This window comes from Solea senegalensis, linkage group LG19 (assembly GCF_019176455.1).
Source record: "Solea senegalensis isolate Sse05_10M linkage group LG19, IFAPA_SoseM_1, whole genome shotgun sequence".
Taxonomy (NCBI): Eukaryota; Metazoa; Chordata; class Actinopteri; order Pleuronectiformes; family Soleidae; genus Solea; species Solea senegalensis.
In genome coordinates this window covers 12,481,599-12,499,927 of record NC_058038.1, presented here as the reverse complement: position 1 = coordinate 12,499,927, position 18,329 = coordinate 12,481,599, and the positions used below count along the sequence as shown (strand labels likewise).

General features: G+C 40.6%; 1 protein-coding gene and 1 long non-coding RNA gene across 2 annotated transcripts; both read right to left on the bottom strand.

Annotated features, from left to right (window-relative positions):
* Nucleotides 1-492: 492 nt before the first annotated feature.
* sdr42e2 (short chain dehydrogenase/reductase family 42E, member 2) lies at nucleotides 493-12,267 on the bottom strand. Its single transcript, XM_044050265.1, has 12 exons — nucleotides 12,003-12,267; nucleotides 10,861-11,302; nucleotides 9,163-9,258; nucleotides 8,131-8,188; nucleotides 7,834-7,952; nucleotides 6,718-6,793; nucleotides 5,490-5,572; nucleotides 4,418-4,555; nucleotides 3,394-3,459; nucleotides 3,193-3,256; nucleotides 3,019-3,092; nucleotides 493-929 (listed from the first exon to the last, which is right to left on the bottom strand). The coding sequence occupies exons 2-12, from the start codon at nucleotides 11,293-11,295 to the stop codon at nucleotides 690-692; spliced, it is 1,449 nt and encodes a 482-aa protein (XP_043906200.1). The 5' UTR covers nucleotides 11,296-11,302; nucleotides 12,003-12,267; the 3' UTR covers nucleotides 493-689.
* A 2,610-nt stretch (nucleotides 12,268-14,877) lies between these two features.
* LOC122785585 lies at nucleotides 14,878-17,766 on the bottom strand. The gene is made up of 4 exons (XR_006362306.1): nucleotides 17,273-17,766; nucleotides 15,687-15,825; nucleotides 15,042-15,176; nucleotides 14,878-14,945 (listed from the first exon to the last, which is right to left on the bottom strand). It is a non-coding gene; the product is annotated as an uncharacterized LOC122785585 (long non-coding RNA).
* Between the last annotated feature and the right edge of the window lie 563 nt (nucleotides 17,767-18,329).

The window sequence follows — 18,329 nt, the reverse complement described above, 5'->3', positions numbered from 1 at the left end:
CGTTTTAGGGCTGTTTAGCTACGAAGACACCCGGCTGTTGTGCCTGCCACTTTCAAATGTCATTACAAATAAATAGTACAGTCTTATCTTATTATTCCTCTTCAATTGCACGTTACAGTCAAAACATTTTTTTGTTATGGACATAAAATGGTCATTGGCATTCATTGCTCATGCTTTTATTTCTAAAAGTGTACAAAACTGCCAGTTTAAATATGAATGAAACGCGAGAGACAAATCCCAACAAAATGTTTTCCTAAAATCAGAGCATGCAGCATTTTAATATAACAGTCTCAACTGAAATATTTTCTTTTAATACAAACGCGTCTTAATAAAATCACAGTAATTTAAATTCTTGATAATAGAACTCAGATTTAATACTCTTTAGCAGCCTGATAGATACATAATTTTGAACTCACACACACACTACATATATATATATATATATATATATATATATATATATATATGTATATATGTATATATATATATATACATATATATGTATTATAGCTCATGTACTTAAATCAAAGGGAATTACGTTACAACCTGACATTCTAAAAACCTAATCTATGAAAAAAAATGAAGTAAAATTATTAGTTACCCAACAAACAAGTCAAGTATCTAATTTGAAAGTATAATGCACAGGGACAGCCTCGAATAAAATCCCTGAAGTTGGAGCATGGATTGCTTTAAAGTATGCAGGAGAACATGAGGAGCAGCAGACTGAGACCCATCAGCAGCAGCAGCAGAAGATGCCGGGGAAGCTGGGAGGTCCAGCAGGCGGTGAAAGGAGACGAGGTGGCTCGAGGTTGTTGGGACCTCAGATACTGCTCCACACAGTCCACCAGGCTGTACGGCTTCGGGCAGTAACCAAGCTCTTGATGGGCCTTGTCAATTTTGAAAGTGTGGCTCACCGCTATGTTCCTCACCTACAGTGGAAGACGAGAGGTTTTTATTTATATGAAGACAAGAATCATTTTTAGAATCCCATTTGGGTGTTGCAGACCAACATACCACGTAGTTCTGTCAGGCTAATGGTTCAGGTTAACCTTGGCTGTGACCGATGGGTGTCTCTGGTTATCTTACAAGCCGTGGGATTAGGTGTCTCTGCATGCAAAGTACGCACACTGACAGAGGAGCTACAACGGACACCGTGAAACATGAAGAGTTTTCAGCTTTTTGGCTTCCCATCTTCTAAACACTTCTTCCTTATTTATGTAAAACAGTATCAGATTCCCTCTCTGTGACTCATCTCTACCTGTCGTAGTATGACAACCTGCGAGCATGAAATCATGTTTAGGAACACAGACACTGGTCCTGCTCATCCTGTCTGACCTGACAATCATCTCTCTGTGGCATGTGATGCTTCACACTGCCCAGATAATCACAGACACAGTATATTCTTTAAAAAACTAATGTACCTGTTGAAAAAAAACAGCTTCTTTTTTTAAAAAAAACATTTATAGTTACTGCAACAAATCTATTCTAAAAAATCAAATCTGTACTTATTACTTGTCACTGCGTTGTTATTGTTAATGCATCACTGCTGAATTGGTGTGATGCAATTGTGCACATGTCTATTTCAATGTCCAGCGTGTGGTGCTGTTGCTGCTGCGTTATCTCTGGCACTTTAGAATGTTGTCTCGTGGCTGATTATCTATCCGTTCCCAGTCTTGCAGAGCGGCAGGTGTGGTGTAGGGTAGAATCTATAGGAGCTAGTGTGTTTGCATTCTGTTTTATGCACAAAGTAGACGATGTGATCTCAAAGGCAGCCTAAGGGCCAGAATGTCATCTATAATTAAAAAACACAAATACACTGTATATGGAGAAAAATAACTCAACACACTTGCATCCGGTGCCTAGCACCTCAATGACGTCTTTCTGTGGTCATTTCAATTAGTTTTACAAGCATTTTATGTAGTTTTAAAGATGAACACTTTCTATCTAAAATCTCTTAACACCACTAACTAACTAACTTAGCTTAACTCTCTACTTCCGACTCTCCGCCTTGAACTAACCAAGCACTTATTCTTCTTCTTCGTTCTATTCCCTGACAGTCTCTCACTGTGCCAGTTCATTTATGTTTTACAGACACAGAACATCTCCAATAATATTATGTAATCTTATAGCTCTAAAAAGGAAAATGCCGTGATTTCATTTGACTTGAACACTTAACACTTTTAAACTACATCGTCCCCATCTTGCCAGCAGGACACGAGGGAAAACCTCCTCTGCATGTCACGCACTGGTATAACCTGAGAGTTGGCAGCAAGATTATTTGAGCCCGGCCAAAAGGTTTGCCCGGCCTCACCTCACCTTGGTAACAGAGCCACTGTACTGAGGTCACTTCCTGTTAACATTGTCTCAAACTTCCTGTTCTGAGCCACAGCGGTTTATGTTTTATTCACAGGACAATCATCGATCCCCCAGCAAGCAAGCAGCTGTCCGACAGAATGAGCTCCAGGTGCAGGCCCACGGCACTCAGCTTTGGTTTCTGCCTCATCACACATTCATGACGACCTTACGGGCCACAGTGTCGGCTCCTTAAGATGCACCGTGAAGGCTCTCACCTTGACACAGTCTAATCGTTGTATATTTTAACAGTGCTACAGACCGTCACATACAATTACAGGGCCTTCCTTTGAACGTGACAACTTTGAGATTACTCTCATAGCTTTTCTGCCAATTTGTTTCTTATTATTATTTACTCAACATTTCACTTTGTTTTTCCATCATTCATGAAGAAGAGACAGCAACAGACACAGGAGGGCAGAGGGCAGATCGGAAAATACCCGACCTTCACTGCTGTAGGAGACTTAAACAAGGATCTGCTGATTAGGAAGCAGGTGACATACTCTCCCACACACAAGACGCATACTTGCATTTAGGCATGCATGCAAAGCTCATCTATAATGTATCTCAAGCAGGTCACCAAGGTCACAAAACTAGCAGATTTGTGCAGGATATAAGTCAGAGAGGCAAAAGAAAGCTTCAAAGAGAGACAGGAAACATAATTACCTCACTTCTGGTAAAAAGGAGAGGCACTTTTATCACTGGTCTGAGAGCTACATGCAAGTATTCCACCAGGATGGCTTGAAATCAAAGATAAGCACACATGGGTTTAGTGATGTCAAAGAACCTGTCACATTTTGGAACATCTGGAAAAGGACAGAGCTTAGAGAGATGTGCTACCTGCTGAGTAGACGAGTGAAACAGGCAGATTAATCAGCGGCCTGCTGTAGCCCAGCTTTTCAAACTGCAACACAAAGAGCGAGACAATACGAGAGGAAGTAAAACATTTCAGCTCAACTCGAATATCGTTTATAGGGTAAGTGATGATCTGTGGACAATAAGGGAAAACGTGCGATGGATTATCATCATCCTTTGACTCACCAAAGGTGTCAGCCACTCAAACAGATTGACCGAGACTCCGTCGTTAATGAAATAGGCCTGTCCGCTCTGCAAACGAGTACAAATGAAAGGGTTAAACAAGTTTTGTAGTCAAGACCACAGTGGACCCAAGACAAAGACCTTCAGTGATGGAGACTGAGCTGAATTCACCAGGTCATCCACTTCATACTTTGACGTGTTAGTTCAGAGATGTCCTCTGCATACTCGGTTGTATCAAGTGCCAATGCAAGAACTGCCACTCACTGAATATTTTCTCCTTTTCGGACCATTCTATGTAAACCAAGACATGGTTACGTGGGAAAATCCCAGCGGATCCAACAGTTTCTAAAATACTCAGAGCAGCCGGTCTGGCACCAACAACCATGTTCACAGTCACTTAAATCACATTACTTCTTTGGTGCGTTGCTTAGTTTGAACTTCCGCAGGTCGTCTTGACCGTGTCTACATGCCTAAATGCATCGAGTCACTGCCCCGTGATTGGCTGATTAGATCTTTGAGTTTGTGAGCAGTGGAACAGGTGAACCTAATATAGTGACCAGTGAGTGTAAACTGTATACGTCCTGCCTTGGTCTTGGCCACAGTGTAGTCTTTCGCAATACAGATCACAACATCATTTTTAAATGGTCTCAATTACTCCATCCAGCTCCTCTTAAATGCCTATTTTGTAAATGATGTTCGCATTTAGAGGGAAATTATATCATAAAGCACAGCGCATGACAGCTGCTATTGTCCAATAAGAGCCTGGTAGAGGTGCTGGCCAACTCATGAATCTCAAGGCTTCAAATTCTAATGGGTGACATCACTACCAGTTGTCACTTGGTCTCATAATATTGTTATTATGATCAACAGCTTCCTTTATGTGCAGCCATTCAGGTGCGTGTCCAGATTATGACATAACAAATATGAAAGATTTAGGGATAATCTGTTAGGCCTAATTTATTCTGTGTGGTTGTTGAGTTCAACATTTTCTAAACACATGAATCTGCTGCTGGAAAGCGCAACTCACAGCGACACCGCTCCTCTTCACTGTGAGAGCGTCAGCTGCCAGCGTGTGAGCCAGCACCAGGTTATCAACGTGGACCCAGTTCATCCTGGCCTGTGGATCCCCGAACCGGAAACTGAACAAGCGACGCTCCACGTTCACCTGAGAGGAAGAAACAAATGTGTTTGGTTGTTTCCTTGTCCTCATGTGCTACAACATTCTTTTTATCTCTTCTTGATATTATTTCACAGCCAAATCTGTTTTTTTTTTTTTTTCCCCAGTAAGAAATGTGATGTAAACCGCGAATAAACTGTCTGTACTATTGTTTACAGTGAAACAAGTATTGTAACATGTTTCTTTAATCTCTGACAGCATCTCAAGGTCATGTTATGACTTAACACAGCTTAAGTGCTTGTGTCTTCATCACGTACATCGCTCTCAATTGCTGCTCTGTGTCGATGTTGCTGCTCATGCATGAAGCCCCAACACCACCCCAGCATCCACCTGCAGGCTCCACCGGGGGTTTAATGTGTTTGCTCATCACTCCCTGACATGTCAATGTGATTAAGTCGGAGTCTGGACGCCGAACATCACCATTTGTCTTCTGATGCACTAAACAGTTCAACATTCACACGTGAGTTGACTGAAATGGATGGATAGATGGATAAATAGATATTTAACCTTTATTATCCAGGTTGGTCCCACTGAGATCAAATCTAGATCTATTTTACAAGGGAGCCCCGAAAGTCTTTTTTCCTACTATAATAAACTGAAATTACGAGTCTTGGCAGTTTTAAAATCTCTGATTTTGTGGTAAAACGAATGAGACTGAAGGCAGAAAATTCAAATTCAGCTCACTCTGCCACTTGGCCGACAGTCCGCCCAGCAGTGCTGAGCAAAGACTGGAAGAAGAGGTGGTTGTAAGTGGACACCTAGAGAGCTCCATCAATAATGTAAACACTTGAGGCTGGACTGCATTCTGCCACAGAGGTTTCAGACACTGCAAGTATAAGTCATTCTTTTTTCCCAGTGCCAACACAAAAGGAATGATTCTGTATGATGAAAGAGTTTTTGTTTTCCCCTGAGTCTCCCTCACCATCACTCTGTGGAGATGTCTCCTCTCCTCTGGTCCATAGATGCCGCAGGGTCGCAGGACACAGGTTCGCAGCAGTTCTCCACCTTCACAGGACAAAATACAACCCTTCCACTCAACACACGCAGCTCAGACAGTTCAGCAATGTGTCGTACCATCTCTGCGCTGATGATGTTCAGCTCCATAAACTGTCCTCCTTCATCTGCTGCTTGACTAGAATCAAACTACTTGCAGCCAAGTATTGCACCCGATGATAAAATCCCTCAGATTAAACAGCACTGTGGAGCTTTAGGCTAATTCCTCCAGCAGAACCTCAGGAACTTAGGAGGTATTTTTGATGTCTTTTGAAAATCATTTTTATTCACGCTATTATTTCTTCTCGTTTGGACTACTGTAACGGCATTTTTACTTGTTTTAATAAGAAAGAGCTTGAAAGTCTCCAGGCAGTTCAGAACTCTGCTTTTACCTAACACGTGCAAGAGTGATCACATCACACCAGTTTAAGCATCACTCCACTGGTTACCTGTTCATTTTAGGAGTACATTTTGAAATCCTGGACATGGACAAGCTCCTTCTTACATCTCTGACCTGATCCTGAGGTCTTCAGGTCAGACGCTCAGAACAACCTTATTATTTATGTCTCTTTTAATATTTAGTGTATTTATTTTTATTGTAAAGCACGTTGTGATTGTATAGCTGTGAAAGGTGCTATGTAACTTACTTACTTCACTAAATACATTTTTCACATGTGCACATTTGGAACGTGAAGCAGCAAAATCAGAAAAGCAACAGAAATGCCGACAGTGGCCATTATCAGTCATCATAGTTTCAGCAAAGGCAGGTGTCTGCTGATATATGCAGATACAGATTTACACATACCACAGTGTAAATGCAGAATCAGGCCGCATGTTACACACCTGCATGTCAGCAGCAACACAGAAGTGCAATTCGCTGAATATCTTTAATGTTTTAAAAGTAAATGATTTTGTTCTAAATTATCTCTAATTGAATTTGGATTCTTATGGGTTGTGCGTGTGCTTTTTTTTTGTCGAGCTCTAAATTTAAACTAGTGTCAGTGTTGTATTGGACTGCACACCACAGGTTTCCATGGCTACCGTCGCCTCAGCCTCTCTCTGTTGCTATTTCAAACAACAACAACAAGCAAAAAAAGAGGGCGTTTTACACAGAAACACACATGTGATCCTGTGGTAACGCCGTCATTGCTTCACACCTTTCAGGGAGCATCCATTGGCTGAGAGTATCATCTGCTCTGCAATCGCTTTAGTTCTGGAATAGTGGTCAATGTGCTGGGGAAAGAAGAAAAACACAGTTAATCTCTGCTTTTTTTGTTTGTTTATTTATTTAAGTACACCTAAGACACTTAAAGCTGCAGTGCATAACTTTTGATGATTCTGTTCATCTGCTGCGTCCTTCATCTGAAAAACAGGCTTTTGTCAAAGAATTCTATCAGACGTGACTGAGAGAGCCTTTGTGTGTAAACACCAGCAGCTCAGGGGCGGGTTGGGGGCAAGAAGCATTTGCTGTTGTCTCCATCTTTCTTGTCGTGTAACAAATCTTCCTGTGTGAGCGGTGCAGGAATGTCACCAGTCAACACAAGATCTAAACACCGCTAGACTGAGATATGCAGAGAGAGCCGTGTGGAGCTGCCAGGCTAAATGACTCACTTTGGGAACTAATTCGACAACGGTCTGAATGTAAAGGACACTTTATTTATATTTAACGGTAACACGCTACAGCAGGACTATTCAATAACAAACTCAGTCTGCCCGCATTTTCAAACCAAGAAATCTGGCTGGGCCAGACATTTTCTGCAGCCAGTAAGCAGCAGCAGCAGCAGCAGCAGCATTTGGTGCCAAATTTAAAGAGTACATCAAAAAATGTGGATTAAAAGAGCAATAAAAGAACTAGCACACATTTATTTTAGTCATACCTGTCCTTCGCACACCTCAAAGCACCTAAAAGTGCACAGTATTACCTGTTTTGTCATCTCATGTGCAACTTAAAGTGCATGAAATCAAAAAGGGTGCACAATATTAGCATTTGTTTATCTTTGAAATCAGATAACCATACAACCTAACGCTAACACATACGCAACACAACTAAGACTGCTATCAAACCTCATCAGACTACTGTAGGAATGTATGTAGGAATCTTTGAGGGACTGTGAAAAGTGTGTCTCAATTATTTCTCAGTGTTTTTAGTGGCTGGGTTATGGGCTGCATGTGGCCCACGGGCCGCCATTTGAATAGCCTTGTACTATAGCTTTAACAAAGCTCATTGGTCAAAATCAGGCGTCGGTTAAGTCGATCTGATTCTTGTTACGTACCACGTCAGGAGGCACGCACGGCACTGAAGTCTCGTCACCATCCTCAATTGGTTTCCCAGCAAACACCACGTTGATGGTGCTCGTGTACACCAGGCGGGGAATGCTCCTCTCCTTACACACTGAAGCAGAGCACAACCAATTTATTTAACGTGATGCTGCTTCAGTAACAAGGGTTTAGTTTTGCAAATAAAATTGTAGACATGAAACTGATTTGTCCAAGTCAGACTGTCAAGTAACCACATTTTGGTGCTCAGCAAAAGATGTAGTTGATTCATTAACAGCTGCATGTATTCTTACCATTTATAACATTATTAGTCCCTCCAACGTTGACAGACTCCACCTGCTCTTTCTTCAGCTGGAGACAAAGAAAAAGATCACATTTTATTTTATTATAGCTGCTGCTTGAGCGGGACTGACTCAAAATGTATCAAACGTCTTAATCAAAACAATTGCAAAACAAAACTCCAATCTTTTCATTGTGGTGGAAAAACCTGTTTGTTACAACAACATAGAGAAGAGCATAAAGTCTATGAAGTGAACGAGGACGGAGCATCCCTTAACGTAGCTTTCTCCTCCATATGCCGTTGTAAACTCTCACTTTAGAACGTCTTAATGTGTTTATTAAGATATCAATATTTGCCCTGGTGTATCGACCCCTAGTTGGAATATCTGCATAAAGCAGGGGTGTCAAACATACGGATGAATTTGCTAAAATTCTACTCTATTTTCCAGTTCCAGATACCTGTGACTCAATGTTTTGTGCCTTTGTAGATCCACTGCGATCTGTCAGTTGTAATGCGTGATGTGTAAATGGTAAACTTAGGCATAATATTGTTGAAATGATTAAATTTCCCTCAGGAAATTTCAGGTTGTTTATTATATCTTTTGTAAAAAAGATACTTCATTAAATGTAAAACAAAGGGGAAAAACTGGGAGGTCTTGTTTATAAGTAGGTCATTATGCTATTATTTTACATGTCACATTGTTCTGTACGTGGCCCCTGAACTAAAATGAGTTTGACACCCCTAACATAAAGTCTTTTGATTGGCAGATTGCCTCACGTTGCTGCTGTTGAAATGTTGAAACACTTATCAACTTCTCAACAGATAAAACATTGACTTTCCTCATTGGGAAACGACAGAAAAAGACAGTACACATATAAATGAAGGAAAACAACAGTAGCAACACTATAAAGCGGCGCAAAGGACCCACAATGCAGTTTGGCAGAGTTGACACCTCCAAAGTGTGTGAATTTGCCATAAGTAATCACTAGTTTATATGACTTTATTTATATGTGTGAATGATTAGGATGAACTGAAGGGAAGTCACCTGTTCTGGTCCAGACATGCCATACGACGCCGTGTGGAATATACAGTCGACACCTTCACACACTTTATAGAGGGATGGATAGTCTCGAATGTCACTCTGTAAGAGAGAGAGGGAGGAATTCATTTCAGTCTTGAATTAGTCCTTTCTACTGACGAGGACAGGAAGTTTGTCCTTTCACACGAAGCAGTGCTTTTATTATTCTCACTACAATATCAGCAGTGAACAGGTTGGAAGCAGTGCAGTGTGATGTGGCAGTGTGTGTGTCTCTAATAAACTCATTAAGGGACAGTTATAATTAAGGTAAGTGTGCCACGAGGCCTGTCGGTGAAACCTGAATCATGTCTCCACCCACTGTGACTCAGTCAGCAGCTGGCATTCTGGGTCGGATCACTCACCTGTGTCTGTTTCCACCCAGCACGCAGACTAACCAGAGAGACGCACTGACACGCGCTGACGCAAGGAAACACCGGAGTTGATTTTCAAGTTTGTGCGCAGCAGTGTGACTGTTACATATACTGTGCATTTCATGTCATTTATATCCCAAACCAAATGTGGAGGTAAGACACAACAAACACACCTGCACAGGTAAATATTCAATTAAAGTCTTTAAAATAAGCCTAATGACAGAGAAGGTGTTCAATTGGTGTTCAATATAAACAGCCATAACTTAGGATAAGACACAAACTAGGCGCCCTTCAAGGTTCCCTATGTTCCCTAAGGTTAAGGGTTAGGGTTCCCTAAGGTTCCCTTGGTTCCTTAAGGTTCCCTAACCCTAACCCTCCCATCTCGTACACTGTATTGCTTTTCATGTATCAAATTCTATCTTCTATTCTATTCTAGCTATTATTCTTATTCATATTTGTTATTTCATGACATCACACATAACACATAACACCAACGCAGCCCAAGATTAGAAAACTAAAATGCAAGTCGTTTTTCTTCTTCCTTACAGACTTTTGGGAACCATAAAGTGTGTGTAAAATGCAGTATTATTCTGACTAAAGGTTGGCTAAAAGGACGTGTTTTTGATTATCTGAACCTGGGACAAAAATGGTTGTCCTGCTTGCCAAGTTGGACACAAAAAGGGAGCCTGAGAGGGAAGCCAAAAAGCTTCCCTCTCAACACCTCATCCTCGGCAGTACAATCAGCCACAGGCTCACTTAGCCAAACGTGTATGAGTAAAAGCCACATAATAGTCACACCACATAATAAAAGGAAGTATACATGTGCACATTAATTGAATACATTTAAATAACTCTCAAGATAAACTGTGATTGAAGGCTAAAGCAAAGACGTTTTAAGGAAAGAATTAAAATCTTCATGGTAAAATCGAGAACCTCCTTTCAAGGACTCGGTCACAAATATAAAGAAACAGTGGAGCTATTTTCTTTGTTGTGAACAAAGCCTGGAGTTGTGATGGATATTTATTTTACTTTTATTTGATCCATTTATTTGGCCGTACATGCTTCTTTATAGTTCATCGTACCACCACCATACCATAACTGTGTTTTAAAAATGTGTTTAAGATATACAGCCAACATACCCGAAAGAGTAACCCCTCTTTGTTGTGGGTGGGTGAGAGAATTGTTACTGGTTATCTTTTATTTCCTTTTCTTTTCTCACTCTTCACAGTATTTGGGTGACATGAATCAAATATGTTAGCGAGGTAACGTCACATGTCTTTGCCCTGTTCCATACCTGATAGAAGGTTGTTCCATCAGGGACCGCAGAGGGAGGCTTGTTCATGTCCAGGAGGATCACTGACATTCCCTGGCGGGCCAGCTCCTTCCCCAGCCTGAAGCCGAAATATCCTCCTCCTCCCGTCACCAACACCTTCCCCGGGGAGACGCCCCGTGGTGCCAGCGCTGCCTCCTCTCCCAGTCTGGAGGCGGCGCACTCCGGGCCGCTGCAGCTGGCAGCCATGGCTCCATTGACCCTGTGTCTGAGGGCCACCGCTGGACTGGAGATGAGGGCCGGGGTCGCGTGGTTGACCCAGGGCTGGAGGTGGGGGAGGTTGTGTGTGTGGTGTCCGCTGGCCTGCAGGCGACACAGGGGAACACTGTGACTGGGCAGCTGCTTCACCTGGCACAGAGAACCTCCGCTCTCACTCATGTTGGGGCCACACAGCTCCATCGGTGTCCTGATGAGCAGAAGATTTAGGGAAAATAATGGTCATTCATTGATATGGTGTCATTGATTTACTTCTTCTGTACGAGCTTCAAATACCCTTCACCTTAATTTTGTTGAGTGACTTATTACCCTGTGAATTATACAGTGGCATTCTTTTGCCAGAGAATAACTAGTCCTAGAATCACTTGTACTATCATTTATTTGTAGAAGTCCCTGAATTTAAATTTTAAATTGACACATTGCCATGACTATTACATCTGCCTGGGTGCATTACTTCATAGCAATTTCTTCATGTGAAACACACATTTGTGCTTAACCCATTTTTGTAGTAAAAACCTGATAATATCATATTAGACATTTCATCTCAACTAAACAATAAATAAATATTGACTTATAACTGTTAAGAATCAATACTCAAAGGCTGTGATCTAAACATTTAGACTTAAAAGTTACTTGAAATTTCCCACAACATTCAGCCTGTGAGTCACTGTAGGACGACACATGCCAAATTGAAACAGGAACTCTTCTGTGTGTTTTTTTCTCTCCGAAACTAAAAGCGCTTTAGAGACGATCATAAGTCAGAGATGATAAAACGATGCGAGGATCCGTCTGCCATCACGTGCCATGGAGACGAACAAAAAAAGCAAAACAAAACAAAACAAAACAAAAAAAAATTAAATTTAATCAAACACTCGTGTTCATTTTCTTACCTCTAAAACGTGTTCGGATCTCTCTCATCCACGCCTGTACCGGCTGACTCGTGAAATAATCCTGCGTAAACCTTGCCTTTGTGTTCGTGGTTCCTCCCGACGCGTCACTTCGCTCACCTGTCAATCACCTGCACCTGAAGACTCCACTCGGTGCGCGTCCGGCTCGCCTGTGGATTTTACGCACCGGCCGCACGCGCAATGGACACGTCCGAATAAAAAAGCTGGCCCAGCAGATTTGCAAAATTATTTACACAAACATTAATCCACACTTTTAACCCGAAAGTTCATTCTATGTAAACAGTCTGAGTAAATACCACTTTTACATTAGTTGTATTGCATTACTTAAACAGTGTGAGTATATGAAGAGTGTATGGGACAGTCACTGGGTGAACTCATTTTTGTAAGTTTAACAAACTTAAACTATCAAGTTTTACCTCAGGCCACAGTGCTGCCCTGTTGTGATTGACTCAAAACTCAAGACAAGCACACTTTGCACTTTTAGCAAAATGTGATGCTTTTAAAGGACAAGAGTATTTGCCGTAAAGAGGATACACTCAGGTTATGAATATGACTTTTTATATGTCATTAATTGAATTGAATTGAATACCATTTCTGTCTGAATGAGGCGAGTTGTTTTCTCTACTAAGTATTAGAAAACTGCTGGAACATTTCTAGTTTGAAATTTGAGGTTGACTTGTAGGTCAATTTTCTTAAAGAGCAGCTTGGTGAGTGACTCAGTGTTTCCATTCTCTTATGTTTTGTTTATTTGGTATGATGGGTTATGATAATTAGCACATATAAAGATGATAATGATGATTTAAAGTTACATTCTGGCTGGTTTGTCCATTTTAGCGGCTGTAGAAGATGGCGTCCTTTGCCCTAAAGTCATTTAAGCGGCTTATGCTTCTTTGTATGACATATAGTATATCTCATCTTATGTTCTCTAGTACTTAAGTGGCAGAACAAGCAAGTCATTAGACCTGAGGTCTCAAACTAGCATTTGTGGCCCTCCAATTGATTTTATACAGCCTATATCAAGATATAGTTAGTTCTGCACATTTTTTCTATTAAGATTATAATTTTGCTATACATCGTTCCATAGCAACAAAAATGGTTTTGTTTTGAAATATCTAAAGAAAGTGTCATGAGGGGAAAATCATGATATCATTTTAAGCTCATATTGCCTGAAAAGTTTGACTTTTTTCACTACAGACTAGATCAGTGCCCCCCCCAAGGCATTAGAGTGGGAGACCCCTGCATTAAACCAATCTCAAATATAACCACTCAATAAGTCATTCTACACACTATTTCAGAACACTGTGATATTTATATTAGAACTCCTTACAAATGAATATATGGAAAACTTGTCTACATAGAAACACGCTGACATTAATCCACGCTCAGGCATCAAATTATGTATCATCGGCATGACAACGGGCAGCTGAATTAACAGCAGCAGCAGCCACCTCCTGAGCACATGTGTTTCTGGAGAAGGCGGAAATAGATGCTTCATATTTTATTTAGGATACAACAGACTGACAAACCTGAGCTGACACGCAAACACAGCACACATATCAGCTAATTAGAGAGCAAGAGGTTTCTTTGGAGTGAAAGCAATTTCATAAAAAAAAACAAAAAAAACATCTCCTCTTTTTGATGAGTACATGATGTGTTCACTCAATTGTGATTACATTTAAACCTCATTTGGCTTTCATGGCAAATCTGGCAGCAAGTGCTGTTGTGTCACAGAGGGAAATTTATTTTAGGATTTTGTTTGTAGACACAAATCCTCTTTTCTGTGCAGAGGCAGTACATTTAGTTCACAAAAGTGTCAACCACTGTTAATTTTCATAAACGATTAAAGGTCCAGGGTGTAATATTTGGGAGGCTTTCTGGGCCTATGAATGTTAGGATAATGGTACATTTACTTTAAAATCAAACCAGTTTGGATTTTGCAGACTTAGTTCTGCTAAATGGCAGCGTAAATGATTCATTAAACTACCTTTTAAGTCAGACAAGTCTTTTATACAGACATTGTTTTACAGAGGTCATCATCCTGAGGCAGCATGTTTCTGCTGCAGCTCGACAGGTGTGCATTTTAAAACAGCAGCTTTCTACATGAGCAATGATGGTGAATAACGTTCCCACATAACAGAGGAAATGGAAATGAGGGTGAGAAAACTGTGGAAAAACTTACATCCTATGTGGTATGTGAAGTCCACTATAGTTTGCTGATACACTTGGAAAAAGGCATTGAGGAGTCTAACTGTTGCAGTCTCACCATTAGATCACTAATTCTTACACACTGAATCATTAAGTCATGGGTATATTAGGTCTTTTGTAATAAGTAGTAATTGTGATGATTAGGCTTTTATTGGATACAATATATGGTCCAATTCGTGAATTAAACATTGTACAAGCACAGACTTAAAAATTAAACGCAACCTCCTGGGGATAATCAGAGGACAAGAAAAAATTAATTTGGGTATAAGAAAAAGGTGCTCATCGAGATAAGTCTAAGCAGTACATAAATTATTTAGTGGAAGTTGAAAAGAATCTTAGGCACTTCGATATAGAAAAATACTAAGCCATTATTTTAAATGTGCCTGCTGAGTGTAAAATGTTTAAATATATTAAGTATTTCAGCAGGGGGCGCCAAACAATTGCATTTAAAAAAATGAGCAAGTGTGAGTGAGTGAGTAATATCATGTGTACATGCATCCACTCTTTAAATTGATATTTTGAAAACGTCTTTGTTCTCGCTATAATTCTATAAGCACGCTGAATGTCAACTATGTATAATTATGTGCTCAACAAATAAAGTTGTTAAAGTCCAGGGGATGAGGGGAGTAACAGTGTAAAACAAATCCTGGGATCATTTAAAAGCGTTTATTTACAATGAATTAATAAAATGTAAAACTGCTCCAAAAGTAGATGATCGGCCTACGACACAAGGAAAGACACCATTAACTTAAACCAAGGTTAATCCATTTAAAGTAAAAGACAACGTTTCTCCACTGGATAAAATATCACACATACCGTTGAGAACAAAGGGTGAGGAAAAAAGGTTGAATGGAGAAAACACATCACTCCCAGTGGCTCCAGAGAGGCCCGTCCCAGCTTTTTTCCCCCCATCCTTTCCTCTCCACAGCATGATTGCTGAATTGGATGCACCTGTGGAACAAGCAGAGTGGGCGGGGCCCACAGAGCACACAGCAAACACAGGACAGGGATGTCCCAAACAAGTGATGAGCGTATGGCTGAGGAATCTGTGGCATCTCTGGGCTGTTTTGGCCCGTGAGTGAAGCCCGCCTGTCTGCTCACTGTCTCTCTCAGAGATAAAGGAGAAGGAAATTGACAAGATGAGCACATCAGTCCTTGGAAGACAAAATGAGAGGCTTTTGACCGAGGCAAATACAGAAACAATGAGTGGGCGAGGGGAAAATATCTACTTCTGTTGTACAGAAGGTCTGTCTGAAGGTTTTTACAACCTACTTATAGTAGCTTACTAACTTCTAAAACCAACAAGGCTCGTCTCATTGGATGTGGAGTTTATTATTTCAGCCTCTTCCTGCCATTCAGTGTGAAGTTTTATCAAGATACGTTGCTGGCTTAATCCCATACCGCTCAGTCAATATTTAACAAAAACTCACCATAAGGCTGCAGCAGCAGTTCAAATCATACCTTTTTTTGTAGATTGTGACAAACAGCAAAACAACAAAATCTGCTCCCTTTAAAGTCAGAGACTTGCAGCCAACCGGGCAGGTTAGCTCTCGCTCCGCTGCCTCGGAGCCCAATTGGCGGAGTATCTGTCCAGATGCACCTGATGGCACGAGGGGAAGGATGAAAATGTACAGCTTCAAACTTTAATCTTATCTTATCAGCTGAGAATAAGGCATGACATGCATGACAGACAGAGATCAAAATATGTTTAAAGGGGTAAATATTGATGAAAATGTCTTGAATATGAATTTTTTTTTCTCAAATGTTGTACAATTTATGTTTATTGAGTTTTTGTCAACAAGTCTCATTGTGGGTTAGAGTGAAATTAACTTATAAGGTTAAATTTCATTTCTGTAATTATATGTATGAGCCGTGGACGGACGGAGAATATATTTACGTTGTGGTTAATTTTAATTTTTATCACTTTGTTATGATAACAAGTGAAATTTGGGCATTTACTTTTGAGAGACACGGATGTCAACGACGACAGCCACTCTCTGGATATTTTCTTTTTTTTGGACCGTTCTCTCATAAAGCCTATAGCGACGGCTGTGCATGAAAATCCCTGTGAATCAGCAGTACAACTGCACCACATTCCAAGTCACTTTTATCCTTCATCTCCAGTCTGACGCTCAGTTTTAACTTCAGCGCGTCATCTTATGTAAAACTGTTAGTTTAGTTTGTCATCTTGTTAACTTCATATAAAGAAAGCTTCAGAAGGATACAGAGGCCTTTCTTATGCCGAGTGTCTGCTAGGCATACGCTGTTCTCACATGTACCCACACCTTCCCCAGTGACTCATCTAAAACAACACAAGAGCCATATCAAAATATACATTCATACCCTCATGAAAATAAATGGTGGGTTCCAGTGGAAATAAACACTGGTCAGTGGGGTGTGAGAGTGCAGTGGTTGCAGCCTCTCCTCCAGCTCCAGCTAGTAGAACAACACAACTACTGAAACAAAGCTACTCATCTGGAAACTAGACTTAAAAGGTAGTTTAATGAATCATTTACGCTGCCATTTAGCAGAACTAAACATCAACCATTACATCCAAGGGCATGATGACTTGAGGGTGGTCTAGGGCTCATTGGACTCGTATGGGATCAAAATAGAGTGGTGTATAAATATTGACTTTAGAGTTTTTGAGAGCATTAAACACATTTCCTCACCAGTGTAGTTGCCAGACTGTAAAAACTAACCATGGTGGAAAGTGTTGACCTTTCACTGTCCTGCTCTGTCAAACTCTCACTTGTGACCAACACATAATTAAACACTTTAATTTGCAGGCAGAAATCAAGTCTCAGCACAAAGAAGCACTCCACCAACTATTCACACATATGGTCAGTATGGTGTTTTTGCAGAATATTAGAACCAGAGTATTTGAAATTTGCAGGAAAATATACCACATTGGAGTTGGAAGATGCAAGAGCTTCTCAGTACCTCCACCAAGGAGGTTCTGTTTACATCTGCGTGGATTTTCTGTTAGTAACTTCCTGTTTACAGTTTCGACAAATCAACCAGAAGAAATGAAAAGCAAAAATTACAGAGGCTGGGATCAAAAGCTGAGAAGGCAAGCATGAAGGCTGCGTGTTAGTGGGAGGAAGACAAAACAATCTGGTGAATACAGGTGAGGAAGGAGTGAGTGGTGGCAATCAGAGTAATCTGCAGCAGGTGAGTTGGTAGGTAAAGGGGTTTCTCCGGCCAACCTGCAGGGAAAAGGACAAGGAGACACACCCACTCATGCAGACAGGGGGAAAACAGACAGACAGCCATACAGTATAACAGAAGGGGAAAAGGACATTTTATGCAGATCCTAACATAAATAGATCCGGGTGAAATGATCATGCTTATGTAAGATGGCAGTAGCTATGAGCAGGTACAGTTCTGAATAGAAACACAAAGTCCTCTGGATCCAATGGATCAAAATGTAAAAATGCCAGGTGTCAACATGTAAGACGCAGGTGACAAAGAGGCGTGTGCTCTCTGAGGGTTCTGGTTTTCCTGTGTGACTGAGAAAAACCCAGTGGGTTCAATTAAGTGTCTCGACCACATGCTGAGAATCATTACAGTCATTTTTTTTTCCCTTCCCTTTATAAAAAAAAAAAAAAGGGAACATGCTGTGATATTCTGTTCAGCGTGCCATGAAGTCACTGGTCTCATGATTCTAATCAATTATGATGATCATCTCAATCATTAGATTTACTTTTACATCAGGCATGGCCAAACAAGTCTGTGGAATTTTAGACGACCTGCAGCTTGAGGTTTGGTTTTATATTATGTCATTTATAGGATTGGGACAGAATATCGGCCCTGGCATTTTGGTATTTTTCTTTAAACACGGAGAGACATGTCCTGAGTCCAGAGTTGGGGGACTGATACGTGCATACACCATTTGCAAAATGGTCAACAGTACATTTATTTATTTATTTATTTATTTATTTATTTAATTAACTTTTCAATAAGGTTGTAAATAAGTAGATGTAAATATTACTTTATGTTAATATGTTATCTGACTCCATATGTCAAAGAAATGTTTTGGTTTTTTTTCCCATTTGTTCACTCCTGTATGGCATAGCTATGGTTGGCGTTGCCATTTAAAAA